This window comes from Saccopteryx leptura, chromosome 13, assembly GCF_036850995.1.
Source record: "Saccopteryx leptura isolate mSacLep1 chromosome 13, mSacLep1_pri_phased_curated, whole genome shotgun sequence".
NCBI lineage: Eukaryota > Metazoa > Chordata > Mammalia > Chiroptera > Emballonuridae > Saccopteryx > Saccopteryx leptura.
In genome coordinates, this window is record NC_089515.1 from 37,436,963 (window position 1) to 37,458,851 (window position 21,889).

Sequence of the window (21,889 nt, forward strand, 5' to 3'; positions counted from 1 at the left end):
ATACTAACATGATGAAAACAAAAGTGCTATGCTTTAACTATTATAACCATTTAACTACTAAAAGAATAATAGGCATGCAAAAGTGGTAAAAGCACAATTTCTAAAAGTATATTTATTATAATAAAAGACAACTTTAAATATATCCATCCTCTACAGTTTATACATGTCAGCGTTATAGGGATACGGTATTTTGATTTCCTCAGGTTGTTTTCCTTATACACGTGAATTTCCTCCACTTGCAACTTTTCTATTTACTGGTTTAGGAATTAGTCTTAATGGCCTCTTTTTGGTAAATGAAGTAGCACCTTTCTTTGCTGGCTGTTCATCTTGTTGAAGTTCATTTTCATTTAATCTTTTTCTTCCTGGGTACGTTTTAGTTTTATTGTCCTTAGGCATTTCAACTGTTTCATTACAAGCCAATTCATTATTTATTATTAAAGAAGATGAACCAGCCTTGTCCTAAAATAAAATAAATTCAGATTAGTTCACATATATAAAGCTACAATAAATACAAAAAACTATATTTGTTTCAATAATATAGCATAAAAACTTTATTTCAAAATTTGTTGAGGTCCTGGCTGGCTGGCCCCATGGTAAAGCATCAGTCTGGCATGTGGAAGTCCCAGGTTCGATTCCTAGTCAGGGAACACAGGAGAAGCGATCGTTTGCTTCTCCACCCCTCTCCTTCCCCCTGCTCTCTCTCTCTCTCTCTCTCTTTTTCTTTTTCTTCTCCTCCTGCAGCCATGACTCGACTGGCTCCAGTGAGTTGGCCCCAGGTGCTGAGGATAGTCCATGGCCTTGCCTGAGGTGCTAAAATATTGTAACTCGGTTGCCAAGCAACAGAGCAGTGGCCCCAGTTGGGCAGAGCATGGCCTAGTAGGGAACTTGCTGGATAGATGCTGGTGGGGGTACATGTAGGAGTCTGTCTCTCTGCCTCCCAGACTCTGACTTAAAAAAAAATTGTTAAAACATTTTTCTAAATTATTTAAGTCTCACCCTAAAATAACAGGTGGCTCTACAAATGAGTAATATTGACTAGAGTGTACAATGAGGACAAAAAAAACTTGTCTTAAAATCAGTTAGGCATGTAGTTTCACCTAATACGTCAAAACAAATTCTTTAGATTTTCTAAGGTGATCAGGTGGATTAGAGACTTGTTTGGGAATAACTACAGAACCCTAAAACACCTACCCTTAAGTCACATTTGTAATGTGCTTTGAAAAGAAAAATATAAACACACTAAATACAAAATTGTTTTACTTGTTTACTAATATATTTATATTTATGTGAACAATTTAGTATTGTTATAAGTTGATAACAGGATCTAGAGCCTATTTAAAAAGTTTATTTATAGGCAAGGACTACTAAATTAAGAATACTGCTTATTTTATATTGGTTTTTTACTATTATTTAAACATACTGTGGTATGCAAACATACTAAAGAAATAAACATAATTCCTTGTTAAACTTCCAACAATATTTTTCAAAGTTGTAGTCAGCAGAATGTCTCTGGCATTTCTGTTTTTTATTTTCTTTCACCAAACCAAAGATCAGATTAAAAACCCAAATCAAGTGACCAGAACAGAAGCATCTGGTAAATAAACAAATAAAAGTGCTGAGATCCTTGAGGCCCAGAAAACGTCAAGCCCCAAGTTCCAAAAATTTTATCCCCCTCTTATTTCACAAGTCAGTTTCTTCTTTAACTCTACCATCACTATCCAACTACCCTAATTCACAGTCCTCATGAACTATCACATGAACTCTTTCAAGAGGTTTCTAACTGGTTTCTAACTGGTTTCTCTGCCTCTAGTCTAATTCTATCTCAATCCTATCCTCCAAGTTTCCAAAAACATCTTCTCAAAATTTAAAAAAAAAAAAATCAACTTTGATACTCCTCTCTTTAAAATCAGTGACTCCCTACCGCCTACAGAATACAACCCAAACTTTTTATTGCACTATTAATAGGCCTTCCACCATCTTACCCCAATCTACTGCTACCCTGACTCATTTGTCACCTCATCTTCCTTCAAACTCTTTTCTTGAACAAATTGCTTGTACTTTCATGACTGAAAGGCTTCTTCTCGTTTCCATGACTTTGTGTGTATTCTGATTCTTATAACTAAAGGTTATATCTTCTTGTCTCTTGTGGCTATCAACTGCACCTTCTGCCTTCTTTAACCTGGCTAAAATTTTTCATCTCCAGAAAGTATTCCCTAAACGCCCACCTAATCCTCAGTTTCTTGCACATACTGACTACCAATGCACATTTCATTACTACTGTGTCTATGTGGTTTTTCTCTTGCTAGGGAACTAATGCGGGAACTAGGTTTTATTAACCTATGTAATTACCAGAGTCTTGCATAGTACCTGACAAACAGAAAACACTCATAAGTGTTTCTTAACTGAAATAAATCATTTTATGTGTCTCATCCTTACTTTCTACCTTATTACAAGGGTGTTTCTCCCAGTTCAGGTAAAGAAAAGTCAGACTGAATAACACATCTAAGAAATACCTGAAAAGGGGCCTACCAGAGATTAAACAGACGATAAGTTACTCTTCTACAATGCTTATTTACCCTTGTAGTACCCAAAGAGAAAGAGAAAGAGGTAGGGGGAGGAACGAGAGCATCACCTCATGGTTGCTTCCCATATGTGCCTTAACCAGGCAAGCTAGGGATTTAAACTGGTGAACTCAGTGCTCTAGTTCAATACTTTGTCCACTGCACCACCACAGGTCAGATAATGTGACTTTTTTAAAGAAAATATCCTGACCCTGGCCAGCTAGCTCAGTGGTAGAGCGTTCATCTGGCATGTGGAAGTCCCAGGTTCGATACCAGGTCAGGGCATACAGGAGAGGCAACCATTTGCTTCTCTACCCTTCCCCTTTCTCTCTCTCTCTCTCTCCTTTCTCTCCCCATTCTTTCTTCCCCTCATGCAGCCATGGCTCAAACAGTTTGAGCAAGTTGGCCTCAGGTGCTGAGGATGGCTCTGTGGCCTCATGTCAGGCACTAAAAATGGCTCAGTTGCTGAGCAATAGAGCAGCAGCCCCAGATGGGCAGAGCATTGCCCAGTAGGAAGTATGCCGGGTGGACCCTAGTCAGGGTACATGCGGGAGTCTGTCTATAACTCCCTACCTCTCACTGAAAAAAAAAAAAGAAAATATCCTACTTACTAAGTATATGAACATTATCTAAAATGCACATAAAAACAAGTCTCTAAGGAAAAAGACCTTAGATTACTAAATTTCATTTATAGTTCTATATATACATAGACATAGGTTATAGATAAAGAGATAAGGACTTTTATGTGTATATATCTAAGATATCAAAATTCCTCTCACTCCAGAGCTCCCTTTCCAACTAGCTGAGACTAGAACTTGCAAGAGCTACATCTTCTTCTCTTCTCATATTCTTATACATATATTCAAAGAGACCAAATGCCCTTCTTTAAATTCTCAAGAATTAAAATTTATATAACAGTAAATTGAATTCAACACCAGAATAAACAATTCAACATTTTTAGAAAACTGGTCTATTATATAAGCTATTTTAAATTATTTTATTTTGAACCAAAACATATTTTTAATATTTTGTTATTATTCAGACAAACAAAGTTAAATTCTTACGCTGCTTTTAAATGTGTTTTCCACCTTCTGGCTCTGAAAGTTGCTAATAGTATCCTCTTTTTGATTAATTATCTCTTTCAACTCCTGAATTCTTTGATTCTGCATAATTATCTTCTTTGGAAAGAAGAAAAACAGCAATGTTGAGTAAATATATTTTAGAATAACTAAAATGCAAATATGATGCAGTTTCAGAATTTTTTCAAATTTTAAGACTAAGCAAAAATACCACGCTATGTACAACACGACCTTATTTTAAAAACAACGTTTATAAAAACAAAGGAGAGAGAAGCAATACAGTCTATTAGATAAGAGGAATGTAATCAGACTCTGGCTTTGAACCCTACTTGCTCTACCTTCTAGTTGTAAGAACCTGGGCAAGTTATTTAACGTCTTTGTAAAACTAAAAAATAATATTATCTACATCATAAAGTTGTTGTTCTGAGATTGAAGTGAATATATGTAAAGCACTTAAAAGGGTACATAAGTGTTCTATAAAAATGTAAAGTAAAAGTCTAAGAGTCCTACCAACCAACTTACTCTTTTTCTTTCTTCTTTTGTAATTTAGGAGGAAGAATACAGAGAATTTTATTTACTTACTTACTTATTTGACAGAGAGAGAGAGAGGGATAGATAGGGACAGACAGACAGGAGGGGAGAGAGATGAGAAGCATCAATTCTTCATTGCAGCATCTTAGTTGTTCATTGATTGCTTTCTCATTATTATTTTCTACCTTGCATTATTTAGTATAACTGGATTTTTACAACTAGAATCTATAATTTTTATAATTAGAAAAAATAGGAATTGTTTAAACAGTAGCTATAACGTCTTCTGCTAAGTATATTATTGTGGCTACTTGTTTAAATACTGGATATTAAATACCAGCATCTTCTATTACTCATATCTGATCATATCTTAATGTATTCAGTTCTTCAGTAGGAAAATGTAATTAAAATAAGAAGACCCACACCAAGGAAGACCAGGAAAAATAAAATTTAGAGCACTAAATTTCCCTCACCTCCATGTATGCTTGTAATTTTATATTTAGACATATCAATGTTAAATCTATTTACAACCATCTGGAATGGTTATCTGACTTAAAGGAACAAGGTGACAGATCTTGAGAATTCCAAGGCTACACACTGCTTCAGGTTATATTTCATAACTTACTTTTTTCCATAATTTAAAATACTCAGTCTTTCAGACAGAAAAAACACAGTTTTAATCATCTAATCATCGCCATGCACTTAGCAAAAAAAAAGTGACACAGATCTGTACGTGCTGATGTAGAAATATCTCTAAGACATCTTTTGAGGGGAAAAAGCAAGACAGAACCACAACCCCATTTGTGTAAAATTTTTAAAAGGTATATGTATGTGTATACATGTTCTATATATACATATATAAGTAAATATTTTCTGGAAGAGCTGAAAAACTTTCCAGTAGCCATTACTGAAAAGAGGTATTGGGTAAAGACATATATTTTTAAATTTTTTTATCATATTCATTTATTACTTTAATTATATTTTAAATAAATGTACTCTATCATAATTTATGCCCTTTCAGTTACTTATCAAGTTCCTTCTCAATACAAAAATAAAGCTTAAAGTATTACCTTGTTAGAGTTCTCCAGCTCTTGAACCAATGAATTTAAGTTAATTTTTGATTCTGAAAAAAAATAAACATATTGAAAAAAACATCTGAGCACCTAAATATTATCACTAAGGATCACAAAACATAAGCAGGTATAGCAGACACTTCAACTAGTATTATATTCAGGAAAAAGGATTTTGACAGCACTTGAAACACATAGCACTCAGCTACTAAAATTCTACCACTAAAAGATGACCACCAGAGGACAATGTTTCTAAAAAAAAGTCACCTTCAACATTCAGAATACTATCATACTTTATAATGTAGAGGCACCAGTTACCTACTATTTCCTACCTATCTTGTTTCAGAGAAAAGGGCAGAGTATTTCTAACTCTCTTAAAACCCAGATATGGTCATCAGAGCTAGAATGAAGCACCAAGCTAACAGACTTCTTTTTTTTTTTTTTTTTTTTGTATTTTTCTGAAGCTGGAAACAGGGAGGCAGTCAGACAGACTCCCGCATGCGCCCAACCGGGATCCACCCGGCACGCCCACTAGGGGGTGATGCTCTGCCCATCCAGGGCGTAGCTCTGTTGCAACCAGAGCCACTCTAGCGCCTGAGGCAGAGGCCATGGAGCCATCCCCAGCACCTGGGCCATCTTTGCTCCAATGGAGCCTCGGCTGCGGGAGGGGAAGAGAGAGAGAGGAAGGAGAGGGGGAGAGGTGGAGAAGCAGATGGGCGCTTCTCCTGTGTGCCCTGGCCAGGAATCGAACCCGGGACTTCCGCACACCAGGCTGACGCTCTACCACTGAGCCAACCGGCCAGGGCAACAAACTTCTTAAGATCACTCACAGGAGTCACTCTATCCCAAACTTGCAAACCAAGAAATAGAATCTATTACTGTGTGAGTTCATAAAGAATATAGAAGAGTTCATAAAGAATACAGAAAAGTTCATAAAAAGAACAAAATTTACAGCTTTACAATTTTCCAAGATATTTAATTTGCTGATAAACCTAATACTTAGTTTTGTTTTATTTTGAGAAGTCCATTTTCCAATATTAGTCTAAAAGCAAATAAAGGTAAAACAACATTTCAATAGTAAATTACTATAACGCCATAAAAATTATTAACTGTTACCCATATCAAATAATTTTCTGGCCACTAGGTAAGTAAGTTACATCAATCTCTTATACTAAGCAGCTGTCTTTTTATGCATTTCTAACATCTAAATATAAGTAAAATACATCTACTTACCATTTTCTCTCTTTTTTAACTCTTCCTGGGTTTTGATTAATTCTTCTTTGGTTTTAACTAATTCAGCTTTAACTTGATTAAACTTTGTTTCTAAATAAGCAATAGTTTCCTGGGGGTCAGCAAGAGATGCAATATATAAGTGAGCAATTTCAGTCTGTTTCTTAATATCAGTGACATCATCTTGAAGAGAAGCAATAATATCTTCAATTCCTACATAATTCTGTGCTTCCTAAAAATAGTAAAAACCACATGCCTAATGTTAACAGTGGCTTTCCCTTGCAATGTGATGCCATCTGATTTAGACAGTTTTAAAAACACATAGCAAAAAATTAACAACTTAAAATGTTTTAAAAATAAATTCTATCAAGTTATTTTCAATTATGAAAAAGCTGTGTTCCATTGTTTTTGTTTTAGTAACATGAGACATGAATCCCCATTTACACAATGTTGTAATAAGTGTGAGAAGTCATTAGAGAACAATTATGATTATCTAGTTCAGGTGCACTTGCAATATAACGAGTTTTGCTGGGACAGCTGAGAAAACAAATTTCCATTTCCCCAGCTTGAAAAAAAGCTTAGACATCACCAACTCAGGCCTCCAAATTGAGTAATTAAAAACTTAAATAACAACAAACAACCCCAAAGGGATGTAATTAATTTCAGCTTCAGCTGAAGCAGCAGAAAAGAATGTTTCTTCAACAGCAGAGAATGGATAATTAGGTAGTAAGAGCAATTCTTTTTATATATAAGAATGCATCTTTTTTTTTATTTTATTTATTCATTTTTAGAGAGGAGAGAGAGGGAGAGAGAGAAACAGAGAGAGAGAAGGGAGGAGGAGCTGGAAGCATCAACTCTCATATGTGCCTTGACCAGACAAGCCCAGGGTTTCAAACCGGCGACCTCAGCATTTCCAGGTCGATGCTTTATCCACTGCGCCACCACAGGTCAGGCCTCTTTTTATATATAAATGTTTTGTTTTAATTAGAGCAGTATGTAAATGACCCATTAGGTCCCTTATAACTTTAAAACTCTTTAAGACAAATCTGAGAGATGTATTTCATGTTAAGACAAAAAGGAACCTATTTACCTGCACTCAACATGACTCAAGCAACACCAAAATAAGATATAAACATAACAGATAAAAATTTTTCAAGTCCAATAGCTATATTTAAACTACATATGCTTACATTTCTAACAAAGCACACTTAATTATAAAAAACTACATAGTAAGTATTTTAATTCTAAAGTATATTAATATTTCACATCATTGATTTGGTACAGTAAATCCTGGTATCAAATCTTCAATGAATTTAATACTTCAGTTAACATACTTTGGTTTCAACTTTCATGGAACAATCCTGATTTACTGGGTCTTCTCGAGTGTCAGTTTTATCAACCAAATCCTTGAAGATAGCCAATCGACATTCAGCATTTTCTTCTAATATCTCTCGTTCCTGGAGGAGTGCCTCCCTGCATTAACACAAATGAACCCCATTCAGAAACAAAAACACACTACTGCCTGGCCAGTTGGCTCAGTGGTAGCATGTCAGCCCAGCATGTGGATGTCCGGGTTCTATTGCTGGTCAGGGCACACAGGAGAAGTGATCATCTGCTTCTCTGCCCCTCCCCCTCTTCTCTATTTCTCTCTCTCTCTCTCTCTCTCTCTCTCTCTCTCTCTCTCTCTCTCGTTCCCTCCTGCAGCCATGGCTCAATTGGTTCAAGCGCATCGCCCCACCTGGAAGCTCCATAGAGCCTCACTTCAGGTGCTAAAAACAACTTGGACTCGAGAATGGCCCCAGATGGGCAGAGCATGAACCCAGATGGGGGTTGCTGGGTGGATATTGGTAAGGGTGCATGTGGAAGTCTCTCTATCTCCCCTCCTCACACTAGGAAAAGAAAATAAATAATGCACTACTCTGTGTTTTTGTTTTAAATTTCTAAGATTAAGGACATTATAGATTAAAAGCAGATTTAAGTAATTATTCATGTATAATTTAGAATCACCATGGAAATTAGTAACAGCTATTTTTCAAACCTATACGAAGAAGTGAGATTTCAGAAGCCATCTAATATAAAGTAAAAAAAAAAAAAAATTAATTCTCAATTTTTACCAGGATATGGAAAAAAAGTAACTTACTTAAAGTCGGCTTCCCGTTGAGCCAAACATTGAGTGAATTCCTGGGTAACTTCTTCACGAATTCTAAATTCCAATCTTAACTTTTCTTTTCTCTCATTTATCAGTTTTTTTTTCAAATCTTCTATTAAATTCAACAGTTTCTAAAACATATAAATATTAATATTCTAATGAAAGAATATATCAAGAGAAACTGTCTAAATGTTCAAAATAAAACTTCTCCTTTAGTCAATTATAATTTTGCATCCTTTTAAAAGTAATAATACTCTCACTGAAAATTATTTGTAGATTCATTAACCTGAAAAATTAGCTAAGCCTCTCCAATCTTTTAGAACAGACTTAAAGCCCTGGCTGGTTGGCTCAGTGGATAGAGTGTCAGCCTGGTGTGCAGACCTTCTGGTTTTGATCCCCAGTAAGGACACACAAGAGAAGCGACCATATGCTTCTCTTTCTACCCTCTCTCCCTTCTCTCTCTCTTTCCCTGTCGCAGCCACTGGGTCAGCTGGTTCAAGTGTCAGCCTAGGGTGCTGAGGATAACTTGTTTGATCTGAGCATTGGCCTCGGACACTGAGGATAGCTCTGTTGATTTGCGCAATGGCCCTAGATGCGGGTAAACAGGAGTATCCTGGTCAAGGCACATGCAGGTTTCTGTCTATCTCTCCTCCTCTCACTTTAAAAAAAAGAAACAGACTTGGAGCTTGACTTGTGGTGGCACAGTGGATAAAGCATCAAACTGGAATACTGAGGTTGCCAGTTCTAAACCCTGGGCTTGCCTGGTCAAGGCTCATATGAAAACAAATGTTATGAGTTAATGCTTCCCACTTCTTCCCCCCCACCTTTCTCTCTCTCCTCTCTCTAAAGTCAATAAATAAAATCTATTCATTTTTTTTTTTTTTTAGAGAGAGGAGACAGAGAGAGAGAGAAGGGAGGGAGGAGCAGAAAGCATCAACTCCCATATGTGCCCTGACCAGGGAAGCCCAGGGTTTCGAACTGGCGACCTCAGTGTTCCAGGTTGATGCTTCTACCCACTGTGCCACCACAGGTCAGGCAATAAATAAAATCTTAAAAAAATAGCCTGACTAGGCAGTGGCACAGTGGATAGAGCATTGAACTGGGATGCGGAGGACCCAGGTTCGAGACCCCGAGATTGCCAGCTTGAGCGCACGCTCATCTGGCTTGAGCAAAAAGCTCACCAGCCTGTCCCACGGTCGCTGGCTCGAACAAGGGGTTACTTGGCTGAAGGCTCGTGGTCAAGGCACATATGAGAAAGCAATCAATGAACAACTAAGGTGTCACAACGAAAAACTGATAATTGATGCTTCTCATCTCTCTCCGTTCCTGTCTGTCTGTCCCTATCTATCCTTCTCTCTGACTCTATCTCTGTCCCTGTATAAAAAAAATTTTTAAATCTTAAAAAAAGAAATAGCAACTGAAATGTCTCACTGCCTAGCTATACTAAGGAAATGAAAATTTGAGTATCTATTACCCACCAGGGAACTACTCTGGGGAGTTCATATTTAATTTCATTCAATCCACACAACCTTCTGTGAACCTGGTAGTAGCATCTACATTTCCTGGCTGGGGCAGGTAAAGACTAGGTCTGTGGTTACTGATTAAGGTTAGATTTAAAATTAGTCTGTCAACATCTAAAGCCTAAACGTTATATAGAGTAGTTATGAAGCACCCCAGAACACTTTCCAAAATAGCAAAGAAGGATGTTATGTAAATGAGGCTTTGATAACTACTCAACTATGAACAACAACTCTATAAACTTTGAACACACATACACAATCATGTAATATGGATAATGAATAAAGCAATAAGCACTTGACAAGTATAGATTTGTAATAAAATTACAGAATTAAGAGACTGGCCCTGGCCAGTTGGCTCAGTGGTAAAGCGTCGGCCTGGCGTGTGGAAATCCCGGGTTTGATTCCCAGTCAGGGCACACAGGAGAAGTGCCCATCTGCTTCTCCACCCCTCCCCCTCTACCTTCTCTCTCTCTCTCCATCTTTCTCTTCCCTTCCCACAGCCATGGCTCTGTTGAAGCAAGTTGGCTCCAGGGAACTGAGGATGGCTCCAACTGCCTCACCTCAGTAGCTAAAATAGCTCGGTTGCCAAGAGCAACAAAGCAACAGCCTCAGATGGGCAGAGCATTGACTCATAAGGGGCTTGCCAGATGAATCACAGATAGGCACATGCAGGAGTCTGTCTCTGCCTCCCTGCTTTTCACTTAAGAAAAATTTAAAAAATAAAAATTGAAAAAGAAAAAGAATTAAGAGCCTGATAATCTTTTATAGTTTCTGATTTAAGTTTCTCAACAATAAATTAATTCTCTCAAAGCCACAGATCTTTCAATGTCTCAATTTGGTATTTAAAAATATTTTTATAGATATCCTGACTTTGAAATTCTACTTCTAAGGACTTATACTGAGAAAATAATTATATAACAAGAACCAGTGTTTTGGCTAGAAGAATGATTAGTACAGTGTTATTTTGTAAGAGTGAAACCCAACTAAATAATTACACATAAGAGACTGTTATGGTACCATCAACTCCTATAATAAATATTGATGGCCTATATTTTATCAATGCATGTTTTCACTTTTTTTTTTTTTTTTTTTGTATTTTTCTGAAGCTGGAAACGGGGAGAGACAGTCAGACAGACTCCCGCATGCGCCCAACCGGGATCCACCCGGCACGCCCACCAGGGGCGAAGCTCTGCCCACCAGGGGGTCATGCTCTGCCCACCAGGGGGCGTCGCTCTGCCGCGACCAGAGCCACTCTAGCGCCCGGGCCATCTTTGCTCCAATGGAGCCTTGGCTGCGGGAGGGGAAGAGAGAGACAGAGAGGAAGGAGGGGGGTGTGGGGGGGTGGAGAAGCAAATGGGCACTTCTCCTATGTGCCCTGGCCGGGAATCGAACCCAGGTCCCCCGTACGCCAGGCCGACGCTCTACCGCTGAGCCAACCGGCCAGGGCTTGTTTTCACATTTTTAAATGAAGAAAATAAGGTTACAAAATAGATGTATGGTAAAAATTCATTAAGTGGTAGATTAGAGAGACCTTTATATTTAACTATTTCTATATCTTTTTCCAGGTTGCACCATGATTATATGTTACTTTTATCACTTTAAACAACCCCACATTTTCCCACTACTTAAAACAATAAATATTGAGTACTAAAGAAGAAATGTGGAAGACTAAGAGACATCTGCATGAATGTGGGTATACCTTGGGAAATTGGTTTATCTTAATCATTCTCAATAGCACTGTTAGCATCCGATAAAGATTTTGCTGAAAAAAATTCTGGTTGGTTATTCTAGCTAAATAAATTATAAATATAAATATGCTAATCAAGGTTTCATAACAAATTTTAATACTCCCAATTTTCCAATTAAAATGCTAACACAAATTTTGCATAGCCTAATCATTTTCATTTCTAAAATTAGAAAAAACTTTGAAGTTTTTAAAGTACCTATCCAAAAAAAAGAACCAAAAGAAGAAAAAATAAAATATTAAGTACCTATAGACATTATAATTATGCATTTACACTATCCACTATAAACTGTAGTATCATTTATCTCTAATAAATTCAGAAATATTGCTAACATTTCAAGTTTTATTGACATTATAAACATCAGCTTTAAAATCAGTACAAACTAAAATAGGACTACCAATGTCTCCTTTAGTCACTGAGGAATGGACTACATTACAGAAGTCCAGGGTAGATGAGGACCAATCATATAGTAACCAGATAAACTGGGCCTAGTAGTATCGGCAATTTGCATTCTAATTTCCAAAACACGTACAAGGATGGCTTTAAGGGACAATGATGTAAATTATTAAAATGAGTATTTAATCTAATATATTGTCCATCTACTTGGACTTACACAATCCAAGAGTACTACTATGATGTGACATGGTTAACACCGTTAAAGCACATCCACAGCACAAGATTACTATGTTTAGAAAGATGCTGTTAAATATTATTTATTTACCATAAATATGACAACCAAGCAATGTATGCTTTTGAACAAACAGAATAATCAATACTGGGTAGGCACAGTAAGCATCTGTACTTAAGACTGCAAAGTCATTTAAGTTTGATGAAGTACACTAAAATCATTGGGTAAAAAGATTCTGGGGAACAAGCGACACACAGTCTCAAGTATCATCCCATAGATATAGATGGTATGCTTTTACAACGGAGACAGATCTGAAACACAACACCTTAACCCAGTGGTTCTCAAAGAGTGCACCAGTGTGCCCTAGAAGATTTCCCGGTGCGCCCTATGGTATTCCAGAGAAATATGTGCCTGTTGGGGACCAAAAAACCAACAGGGTTTTTGGAGTTTAGATTTTTGGGGGACAGAGGTGTGGAGAATAGGCTGTAAGCTGACAGTCTGCCCAACCCCCCACCTCACTTGCCTGATTAGGTTGCAAAGGCTGTTAAGCTGTGGTGCTGGATTGTTTACACTACCCCCTCATGTTACCCAGAAAGACAGACTAGAGGCAAGTTTCTTCTATCCTTTGTTTGGTGTAAAGTTAAGATGATATGTACCGTGGGGGTTTTCTGCACTCAACACAATTAAGAGTATAAAGAGAAGATTTTTCAAAGTATTGACAAGGAAATGAGAGTTTGCCTTTCAAATATATGCCCAAACATTGAAGAAATCACTAGGACACATCAGGTTCATTTTTCTTATAAATGCAAGAATGAAAAACTTAACACATTCATGCCGGAACCTGCCGAATTGACTAAATCTTACTAAGAATGTATCTATATATATAAAAAGATAACGTTTTGTCGTTCTTTTTTATTTTTTAACCCCTTTTTAAGAGAATTCTAAAAAGCATAACTCAAAATGTAACATAAAAATGTTTTTTAATATCAGAATAAATCTAATTTTGTTGTATTTATTTCATTTAATTACCATAAAAGCATGCTTGGACTTTACATTTTTTTCTTTAATATTTGACTTAATTATTATAACATTATTTCTTAGAAATTTGTATATACAGTGCCTACAATTATTTGTAGGATTTTAAATGCGCCCCAACTTCAAAATGTTTGAGAACCACTGCCTTAACCAAATGAGAAAAACTTAGCATCATCAAGAATGGAGAAGTCTGATGTCTCCTGGTGTGATACAATGGTAAATTCACTTCACCTATAGCAGGGGTCAGGAACCTTTTTGGCTGAAAGAGCCATGAACACCACAGATTTTAAAATGTAATTCCGTGACAGCCATACAACGACCTGTGTACGTTATGCATTATCCAATAAAATGTGGTGTTGTCCCAGAGGACAGCTGTGATTGGCTCCAGCCACTATGAGTATAAGCGGTAGGAAATGAATGGATTGTAATACATGAGAATGTTTTATATTTTTAACATTATTATTTTTTTTAATTAAAGATTTGTCTGCAAGCCAGATACAGCCATCAAAAGAGCCACATCTGGCTTGCGAGCCATAGGTTCCCGACCCGACCTATAGTATGTATAGGGTTCCCTAAAGTGCTAAAACCTGGATCACAAGAAAATAATCATACAAATCCAGAGAAATGGCCTTATCTTTTCAAAAATATCTATGCTACAATAGAGAAAATTATTAAAACATGACAGACAAAAGCGATGTGTTAATTTCAGTTGTAGATCAAAAATCAAAGTGGCTACAAAAGACATACAGGAGCCACTGAAGAAATCTCGATGTGGACAGTATAACAGATATTATTATGTCAACATTAAATTGCTTAGGTGTGAAAATGGTCTGTGATCATGAGGAAAACATCCACGTACTTAGGAAATATATCCTGAGGTACATATAAGGTGTCATCATGTCTGAATATTGTTTTCAAATGGTACAAGAAAAAAAGAAGAGAATTGAAGTAAATATGGTAAAATATTAACAAATGGCAAATCCAGGTGAAGTATAAATGGGTATTCATTGTACTACTAGTCTTCTTATAAGTTTAAAATTTTTCGAAATATAAAGCTGAGATATAAAAAATTTATCATAGTGTCATTGAAAAAGCTTGGCTTGGCCTGTGGTGATGCAGTGAATAAAGCATTGACCTGGAATGCTGAAATCACCAGTTCAAAACTCTGGGCTTGCCTGGTCAAAACACATATGGGAGTTGATGCTTCCTGCTCCTCCCACCTTTTGTCTCCATTATCTCTCTCTCTCACTTCTTTAAAATGAATAAATCTTAAAAAAAAAAAAATTGGAAGAGAGGAAGCCTTAAGTATTGTTAACCCTAACTTTATTTTATTATTTATTTTATTATTTATGTTTGAGAAGAGAGCGATAGGGAGAGAGAAGGGGGGAGGAGCAGAAAGCATCAACTCTCATATGTGCCTTGACCAGGCAAGCCCAGGGTTTTGAACCGGCGACCTCAGCGTTCCAGGTCGACACTTTATCCACTGCGCCACCAGAAGTCAGGCTGTTAACCCTAATTTTAGAATAATCATAAACTTAGAAGTATGAGTTCTTAATGCATACCCTCTTCTCCTCGTTGCTAATGAAAGCCGTATTTTCCTCTAATGTTTTATCTAGATCTTCATCAGTAAGTTCACTTTCCACATTTTGGTTTTCTTCAGCTACTTCCATATCCTCAACCAAATCTTCATCTTCCACCAGATCTTCCAAATTACTTTCCCATGAAATCATAGATCCTTTTGCATTTAATATTTTATTATCTGAACTGTTAACATCTAATGGTTCATCTTGAGAAGATTTGACAGGTCCAAATGATTTCTCTTGAGAGGAATTTAAAGTGTCCAGAACACAAACCTGTTAAAATATCCAACGTGACTTATAAAACAGAAGACAAAAACTATTCATTAAAAATTAATTTTATAAATATTAAGTCAAATGAAAACTCAAGTGTTTAAAATAATACCTATGCAAACAAATATTAAAGAAGGAATTAGCATACTTAAATATACATTCCCATAAAAAACTAGTTACACACGTATACTACAAGTAAATGTACTGGGTGAAACTGTTAGTTCTATTCCTAGCAGGGAGCTACCCGATTAGTCGCTAAATGAACCAGCATGGAAAAGCCAACAATTCATTGCAAGAACAGTACTCTTAATTTGTAACAAGTGTCTATTATTAACACTTATTATTGAGGTCATTTTAATCCTAGCAGGGTTAACTTTCAATTTTTACTTTCATTCTCCATTTGATCACACTTAATTATTAATTTTCAATTAATTTTTAGGTTTACAGTTATAAGTGTAAAATGTATTATCTAGTACAAGAAAAAATCTTTAATTTTCTAATAATTTTCTAATTAATAGATTCTGCAGAAGTTTGAATATATTTACCTTTTGTGCAATGGCTGAGAACTTCAACACATTGAGTGTTTCATCATAGGCAAAAGAGCATTGGCTGATGTTGACAATCATACATATTTTCCCTTTACCATGAAAAAAACTTTGAAAATAGTGGGTGAGTTTACTTTCCCGGAAAGGCACATGCTGTTGAAATCTATGGGGAAAATATTCAAGTAACTGGAAGTTAAAACAAATCCCACGAAGTTAGAATGCTGATAAATGTTACAAAGACAAAATTAATCTAGCTATCTTGGACTTAAATTCTAAGTTAATGACTAGTCTGCCTGTAAGTCAATTTCTGTTTGTTTTATTTACTTGGATACTACTATTAATAATAATAAGCCATTAGGTTAAGTGTTAAGAAAATCACACAGAACTGAATTGTGTTCTTTAGTGTAGAGCAATTATAACACAATATATGCCATCAAATACCTTCACTAGATATAAATGATGAAGGCTGATTTAGAATTTACTCAACCTAAATGGTTAATTAATGCATAAATCTATCACATCTAGAAGAACACAATGCACTGGTAAAAATAAAGTGATTATAGGGAAGCTTATTGTATGAAGTATCTATTCACATATATTTGCTATAAAAAATATTGTGGTTACTTGATGTGTCACTGGCATGAACTGAAACTGTCTTTTATTTCTATCATTTTTTTAACCCAAGATCTCCGAGTAATTTTAAGAGTAACAGTCATTACATAAGAAGCAGGTTAAAAACAACAAAAAACTTTCTAAAACTAGCGTACCTAAAAGTTTAAATGTTATAATACTTAATATGCTAATAACACTTTCGGCAACACTTACTTTGACTTTTCACTGTTCTTCAAAACGTTAATACATTTTCCCAGAGTCAATAAAGACGTATTGATGTTCCCGGTCTCTCTTAATCTCTCACCTTCATTCTGTGTCTTCATGCTTCGTTCTGAACCAGCAAGATCACATAAAGACAATCTGAATAAACAAACAAAAAAACCTTTAAAAGTTCTTCAAAACAAAACTATTCTAAATAATTACAATTTGAAGAATGTTCAACTTACTCACTGACTCGTACTACACGAGGAGTTTCAGAATCTTCAATTTGAAATAGTCTAATAGTGAATATGCTGTGACTAAAAGAAACACACAAAGATCAAGTGTTATGTTTTATTTTAATTTCTGCACTGTAAACAGGAGACACAGCATCTAAATAGATATTTATATCCTAACACTAGCCATAGCTCCAGCACTACATTTTCCTACTGGATATCAGAAAAGTTTAATCCAGTGTTCTACTGCCACCTACTATCCAACTATCAAGACCAAGTATCTTTCACTTACCCCAAACCCCTTGAACCTATTCCTTCTCTTCACATTCCAACTTCTGCTAATGTAATCATTTACAATAAAGTCTCTATTTGATTACAATGCTCATATCATTAGTTAAAATAGTATTATATACAGCTAATCTTCTTTAAATATATATGTAAAGCAAAACATATACTGGCCTAATTATAAGCTTATCTGAATCATATATAATCCTCATGTCATACTGAGTATGGGGGACAGGGCTTGTTCCCACTTAAGAAAAACTTGTTCTGCCTGACCAGGCGGAGGCACAGTAGATTGAGCATCGGCCTGGCATGCTGAGGACCCAGGTTCAATCCCCCAGGTCTCCAGCCTGAGAGCAGGCTCATCCAGCTTGAGCACAGGATCGCCAGCTTGAGTGCAGGGTCAATGGCTTGAGCATGGAGTCAGAGACTTAACCCCATCATCGCTGACCTGAGCAAGGGATCACTGGCTCGGCTAGAATCCCCCAGTCAAGGCACATATGAGAAAGCAATCAATGAACAACTAAGGTGCCACAACTATGAGTTCATGCTTCTCATCTCTCCCCTCCTATTTCTGTCTCTCTCTCTCGCAAAAAAACAAAAAAAACAAAACAAAAAAAAATCTGTTTTAAATACCTCACTGCTTAAACCTATTTCCTGCTGTCTCTCATTCCTTGATACCGCCCATCAAAACATCCTATTTTTGTCCCCTTGAAATTCTGTCTTAACAGTAGTAGAAAAGACAGAGCAAAGTCCATCATCATAGGCAACTCTTAACATATTAAGCATAGATATTCACATTAAGTGTATAAAAATATCTCAGAGACTTCATGCAAATGAATAAATATTTTCTAAGAACAAGAAATAGTCCTTATAGTCTTATGAGTTTAACACTCTTTAGTTTACAGAATGTTTTTAAGCCTATGAATTAATTTAACATATCAGAAACCTACTGTCCACTTTAAACTTAAATTCTAGTTGTATTTACATTAGCACAGCCTAAGTGCCTCAGGCTTATAATGTAAGGTTTCCTCCTTACCTTCTACTAGAAGCATTGTTCAGTTTTGTGAAAGCAACACTCTGGTGTTTTATTCCCAGTTTTAAAAGTCTACATGCTTCTTTGGAATCAGATACTTGAACCCACTGTAGATCTTTAAAAAATAAAGAGGATATACAAAAGAAAAAGAAAATTAAAAAAAAGAAAATAAATAAAGAGGATACACATCAATTAAGAAAAACCCAGATTTGTTGTACAACGTAATCTTGTTGAAGATTTGTAATCTCATTTCCCAAAGATACACAATGAAATCTTTTAATAACATGCTCTAGGCCCTGGCCAGTTGGCTCAGTGGTAGAGCGCTGACCCAGCATGTGGTGTCCCAAGTTTGATTCCCAGTCAGGGCACAAAGGAGAAGCGCCATCTCCTTTTCCAGCCCTCCGCCTCTCATTTCTCTCCCTCTCTCTCTATCCCTCTCTTCCCCTGCTGCAGCCATAGCTCCATTGGAGAGAGTTGGCCCTGGGTACTGAGGATGGCTCCATGGCCTCCAGCTCAGGCACTAAAAAGAGCTCAGCTGCTGAGCAATGGAGCAATGCCCCAGATTGGCAGAGCATCGCCCAGTAGGGAGCATACCAGGTGGATCCCAGTCAAAGAGCATGCAGGACTCTGTCTATGCCTCCCCTCCTCTCACTGAAAATAAAATTAAATTACAATAAAATAACATTCCCTAGGTGGAGTCAACTCAGCTAGTCCATAGTCCGCTAGAAAAGAGGTACACAAAAGGTTTTAATAATTTTCCAGTGTTTAAGTTATGTAAACATGCAAAGTCTATGTTCTTTTAGAGTTGCACAATGGGGAAAAAATGGATAAATTTCTTCAGAATAAAACATCCCAAAAAAGAGGAAAACACATAGTACAGATTAAACCTACAAAAATTCCTCGCTGTGAGACAGTTCAGATTACAACTCATTAATGAATCATGAAATCAAATTTAGCATAACCAGAATTTTGTAAAAATGAAGTAGAATATAGAAAACATCAAAGTACATTTTTTATAGTAAGGGTAACCATAACTAATGAAACTTTCGAGTTGTAAATATATATATACAGTACATATATTTATACAGAGGTATTGGGGTCACCATGTTATTAATTTATATGTATCACCTACTATGAGTAGTGGTTTAAAAAGGTTGGAAAGATACTACTGTGGAAGAACAGAAATATTTACAAATCCCAAAAATTTGGCCACTATTAAAAAAGCAACAGAATAATGTGATCATCAAAATATATAGCTTTTCCCATTCTTTGAAATTCAATCAATGATACTCAAACACAAAACTTACTAAAATAAACACTTATATTCAGGTTTAATATACATTCCAAAACATGCTTGCAAAGCAAAAACTTCACTATCTTGATGTGAATAACTGGTAATAAATTTTTATATTTACAGTTTCCTTTCATATAGTTATACAAAGCCTAGAAAGAAATTTCAGAGCAATAAAGTAAAATACACTCACTAATATACCTTTTACAAAAGAATAGCCCTTTACATCTTGGGAGAGGCGTAGCATTTTTCTCTTCTGGAACTTGGACGACACGGGAACAAATAAGTCATAAATACACTCATTATAAACCTCAAAGAAAGAAACCCACAGAGAAAATTTTATATTATCCATATTCAAGCTAGCTTGTTCACACTCCTTCATGGATTCTTCCAACTCTGAGATATTCAAAGAGTTTGTTAAACTTCCTACAAAAAAATTAAAAAGGATAATCACAAAATTAAGCAATTGACTAAAAACTGAGAAAACAACAGATCAAGAATCCTACACATAAAATATTAAGTATCCTTAAATCTTCTGACCAGCAATATTAAATACTTTTTGGAACAAAGCAGATGTAAACAATGTTTGTATTAACCAAAATGTGGCTTCCTCTTTTTTTTTTGAAAATATACTAATAAACTAAACTGAAATTAAACGTAAAGGACAAAAATAAAAGTCTCTCCCTTGGATTCAACATGACAGTTAAAACCAGTGCAACGAGTTTCTGTGATATTAAATCCAAATAAAACTTTATAGTAACTGATATTTCATACCATTTTCCAAGTTTATCATTGAAGAAATTAAATCACAAGTTTTTCAAAAATTAAGTTTTTCAAATATATTTCATATAATCAACATTTTAAAGTTGAGAAAGGAAACCTTACCGTAAAGAGTATAACTGTCATTTTGCGTAACAACCTAAAAAAGATTTTTTTAGAAGTTAAAAACCATGTCAGTTAAAATTAAATAACCAGTACATTAATTACCTATCCAAATGAAGTCAACAACCAAATCACAACCTTTCATCTACTCAATTCAATGACATCGATTACTTATTTCCTAGTTAAATAACACATTCTCAAAAAGGAAATGTGGGAAACTACAAAAGAATATTAAAAAGAAGATCATCATAGATAATTTCTGTCACTCAGAGGTATTTATTATAAATATTTCAATATATTCTAATCTATTCCTTTCTCCACACTTATTACACTGTAAGCTTTTTCTCTTTATAATTAAAATTTGTAACATTCAGTTATATGAATAAATATGAAATGACTTAATTAATCTATTGCACATTTAGACTGCTAATAAGGGTTTGCATTAAAAATATTACTGAGATAAATGCTAATTATTTCCTTAGACTATATTCCTAAATCTTACTTGGTAGAAGATACTTAAAATTTTTAACTTCTCCCCCCTTTTTTTTTTTTTTTTGGTGACAGAGAGAGACAAAGAGAGGGACAGACAGAGACAGGCAGACAGGAAGGGAGAGACATGAGAAGCATCAATTCTTCATTGTGGCACCTTAGTTGTTTGGTCATTGACTGCTTTTTCATATGTACCTTGACCAGGGTGCTACAGCAGACTGAGTGACCCCTTGTTCAAACCAGTGACCTTGGGTCCAAGCTGGTGAGCTTTGCTCAAACCAGATGAGCCCGCGCTCAAGCTGGCAACCTCAGGATTTCGAACCTGGATCATCTGCGTCCCAGTCCAACGCTCTATCCGCGGCCCCACCACCTGGTCAGACTTAATTTCTCACTCTTAACAGTACTGTCAAATTGCTTTCTAGAATTTTATAATCAATGTATGAAAATGAATACCTCTTTTTTTAACATTTTAAATTTCATAGGCAAATCATATTTTGTCTTAAATAGATAACATAGAAAAATTGTTTTCATTATTAATGACTAGTTTTATCTATAATTTATGAAATTATTACCAATCTTGATAATTTCTGTTAAAATACTATTTCACTTTCAGAGACCGTAGTCATGAACTCTAAACTCCATTAATCAGTAATGTTTTATTACCTTGAAACCCTGATTTCTAAATGTTTTAAAAAAGAAAATCCCCACCATATTTTGAAAATATTATAAAAACTGTTAATAGTTTTTAATAATCTTGAATAGGATGTCTGAAAACATTAAATCAGAAGGAAGAGGAGGAAAAAAAAGGTAAAAACAATCTAACAGATAAGAGATACATAAATTAAGGTAGTAAATGACTTAAAATGTGTTAAACAAATAAGCAAGTTATAGAATATATGTATAGAAAAATCTCATTTTTGTTT

At 35.5% G+C, this 21,889-nt stretch overlaps 1 protein-coding gene across 4 annotated transcripts in view; it reads right to left on the reverse strand.

Annotated features, from left to right (window-relative positions):
* Positions 1 to 21,889, reverse strand: part of KIF20B (kinesin family member 20B) — a 76,790-nt gene that overhangs the window by 40,627 nt on the left and 14,274 nt on the right. For 2 of the 4 annotated variants that reach the window (XM_066355119.1, XM_066355117.1), the window contains exons 7-19: positions 20,481 to 20,514; positions 19,797 to 20,021; positions 18,308 to 18,419; positions 16,999 to 17,070; positions 16,766 to 16,912; positions 15,941 to 16,103; positions 15,108 to 15,398; positions 8,609 to 8,748; positions 7,803 to 7,941; positions 6,472 to 6,700; positions 5,239 to 5,291; positions 3,626 to 3,739; positions 306 to 459 (exon numbers count right to left, since the gene is read on the reverse strand). In XM_066355119.1, coding sequence (XP_066211216.1) covers positions 306 to 459; positions 3,626 to 3,739; positions 5,239 to 5,291; positions 6,472 to 6,700; positions 7,803 to 7,941; positions 8,609 to 8,748; positions 15,108 to 15,398; positions 15,941 to 16,103; positions 16,766 to 16,912; positions 16,999 to 17,070; positions 18,308 to 18,419; positions 19,797 to 20,021; positions 20,481 to 20,514 — 1,873 coding nt within the window. The remainder of the gene's footprint in view (positions 1 to 305; positions 460 to 3,625; positions 3,740 to 5,238; positions 5,292 to 6,471; positions 6,701 to 7,802; positions 7,942 to 8,608; positions 8,749 to 15,107; positions 15,399 to 15,940; positions 16,104 to 16,765; positions 16,913 to 16,998; positions 17,071 to 18,307; positions 18,420 to 19,796; positions 20,022 to 20,480; positions 20,515 to 21,889) is intronic. The other 2 variants (XM_066355121.1, XM_066355118.1) reach the window with 2 other exon arrangements.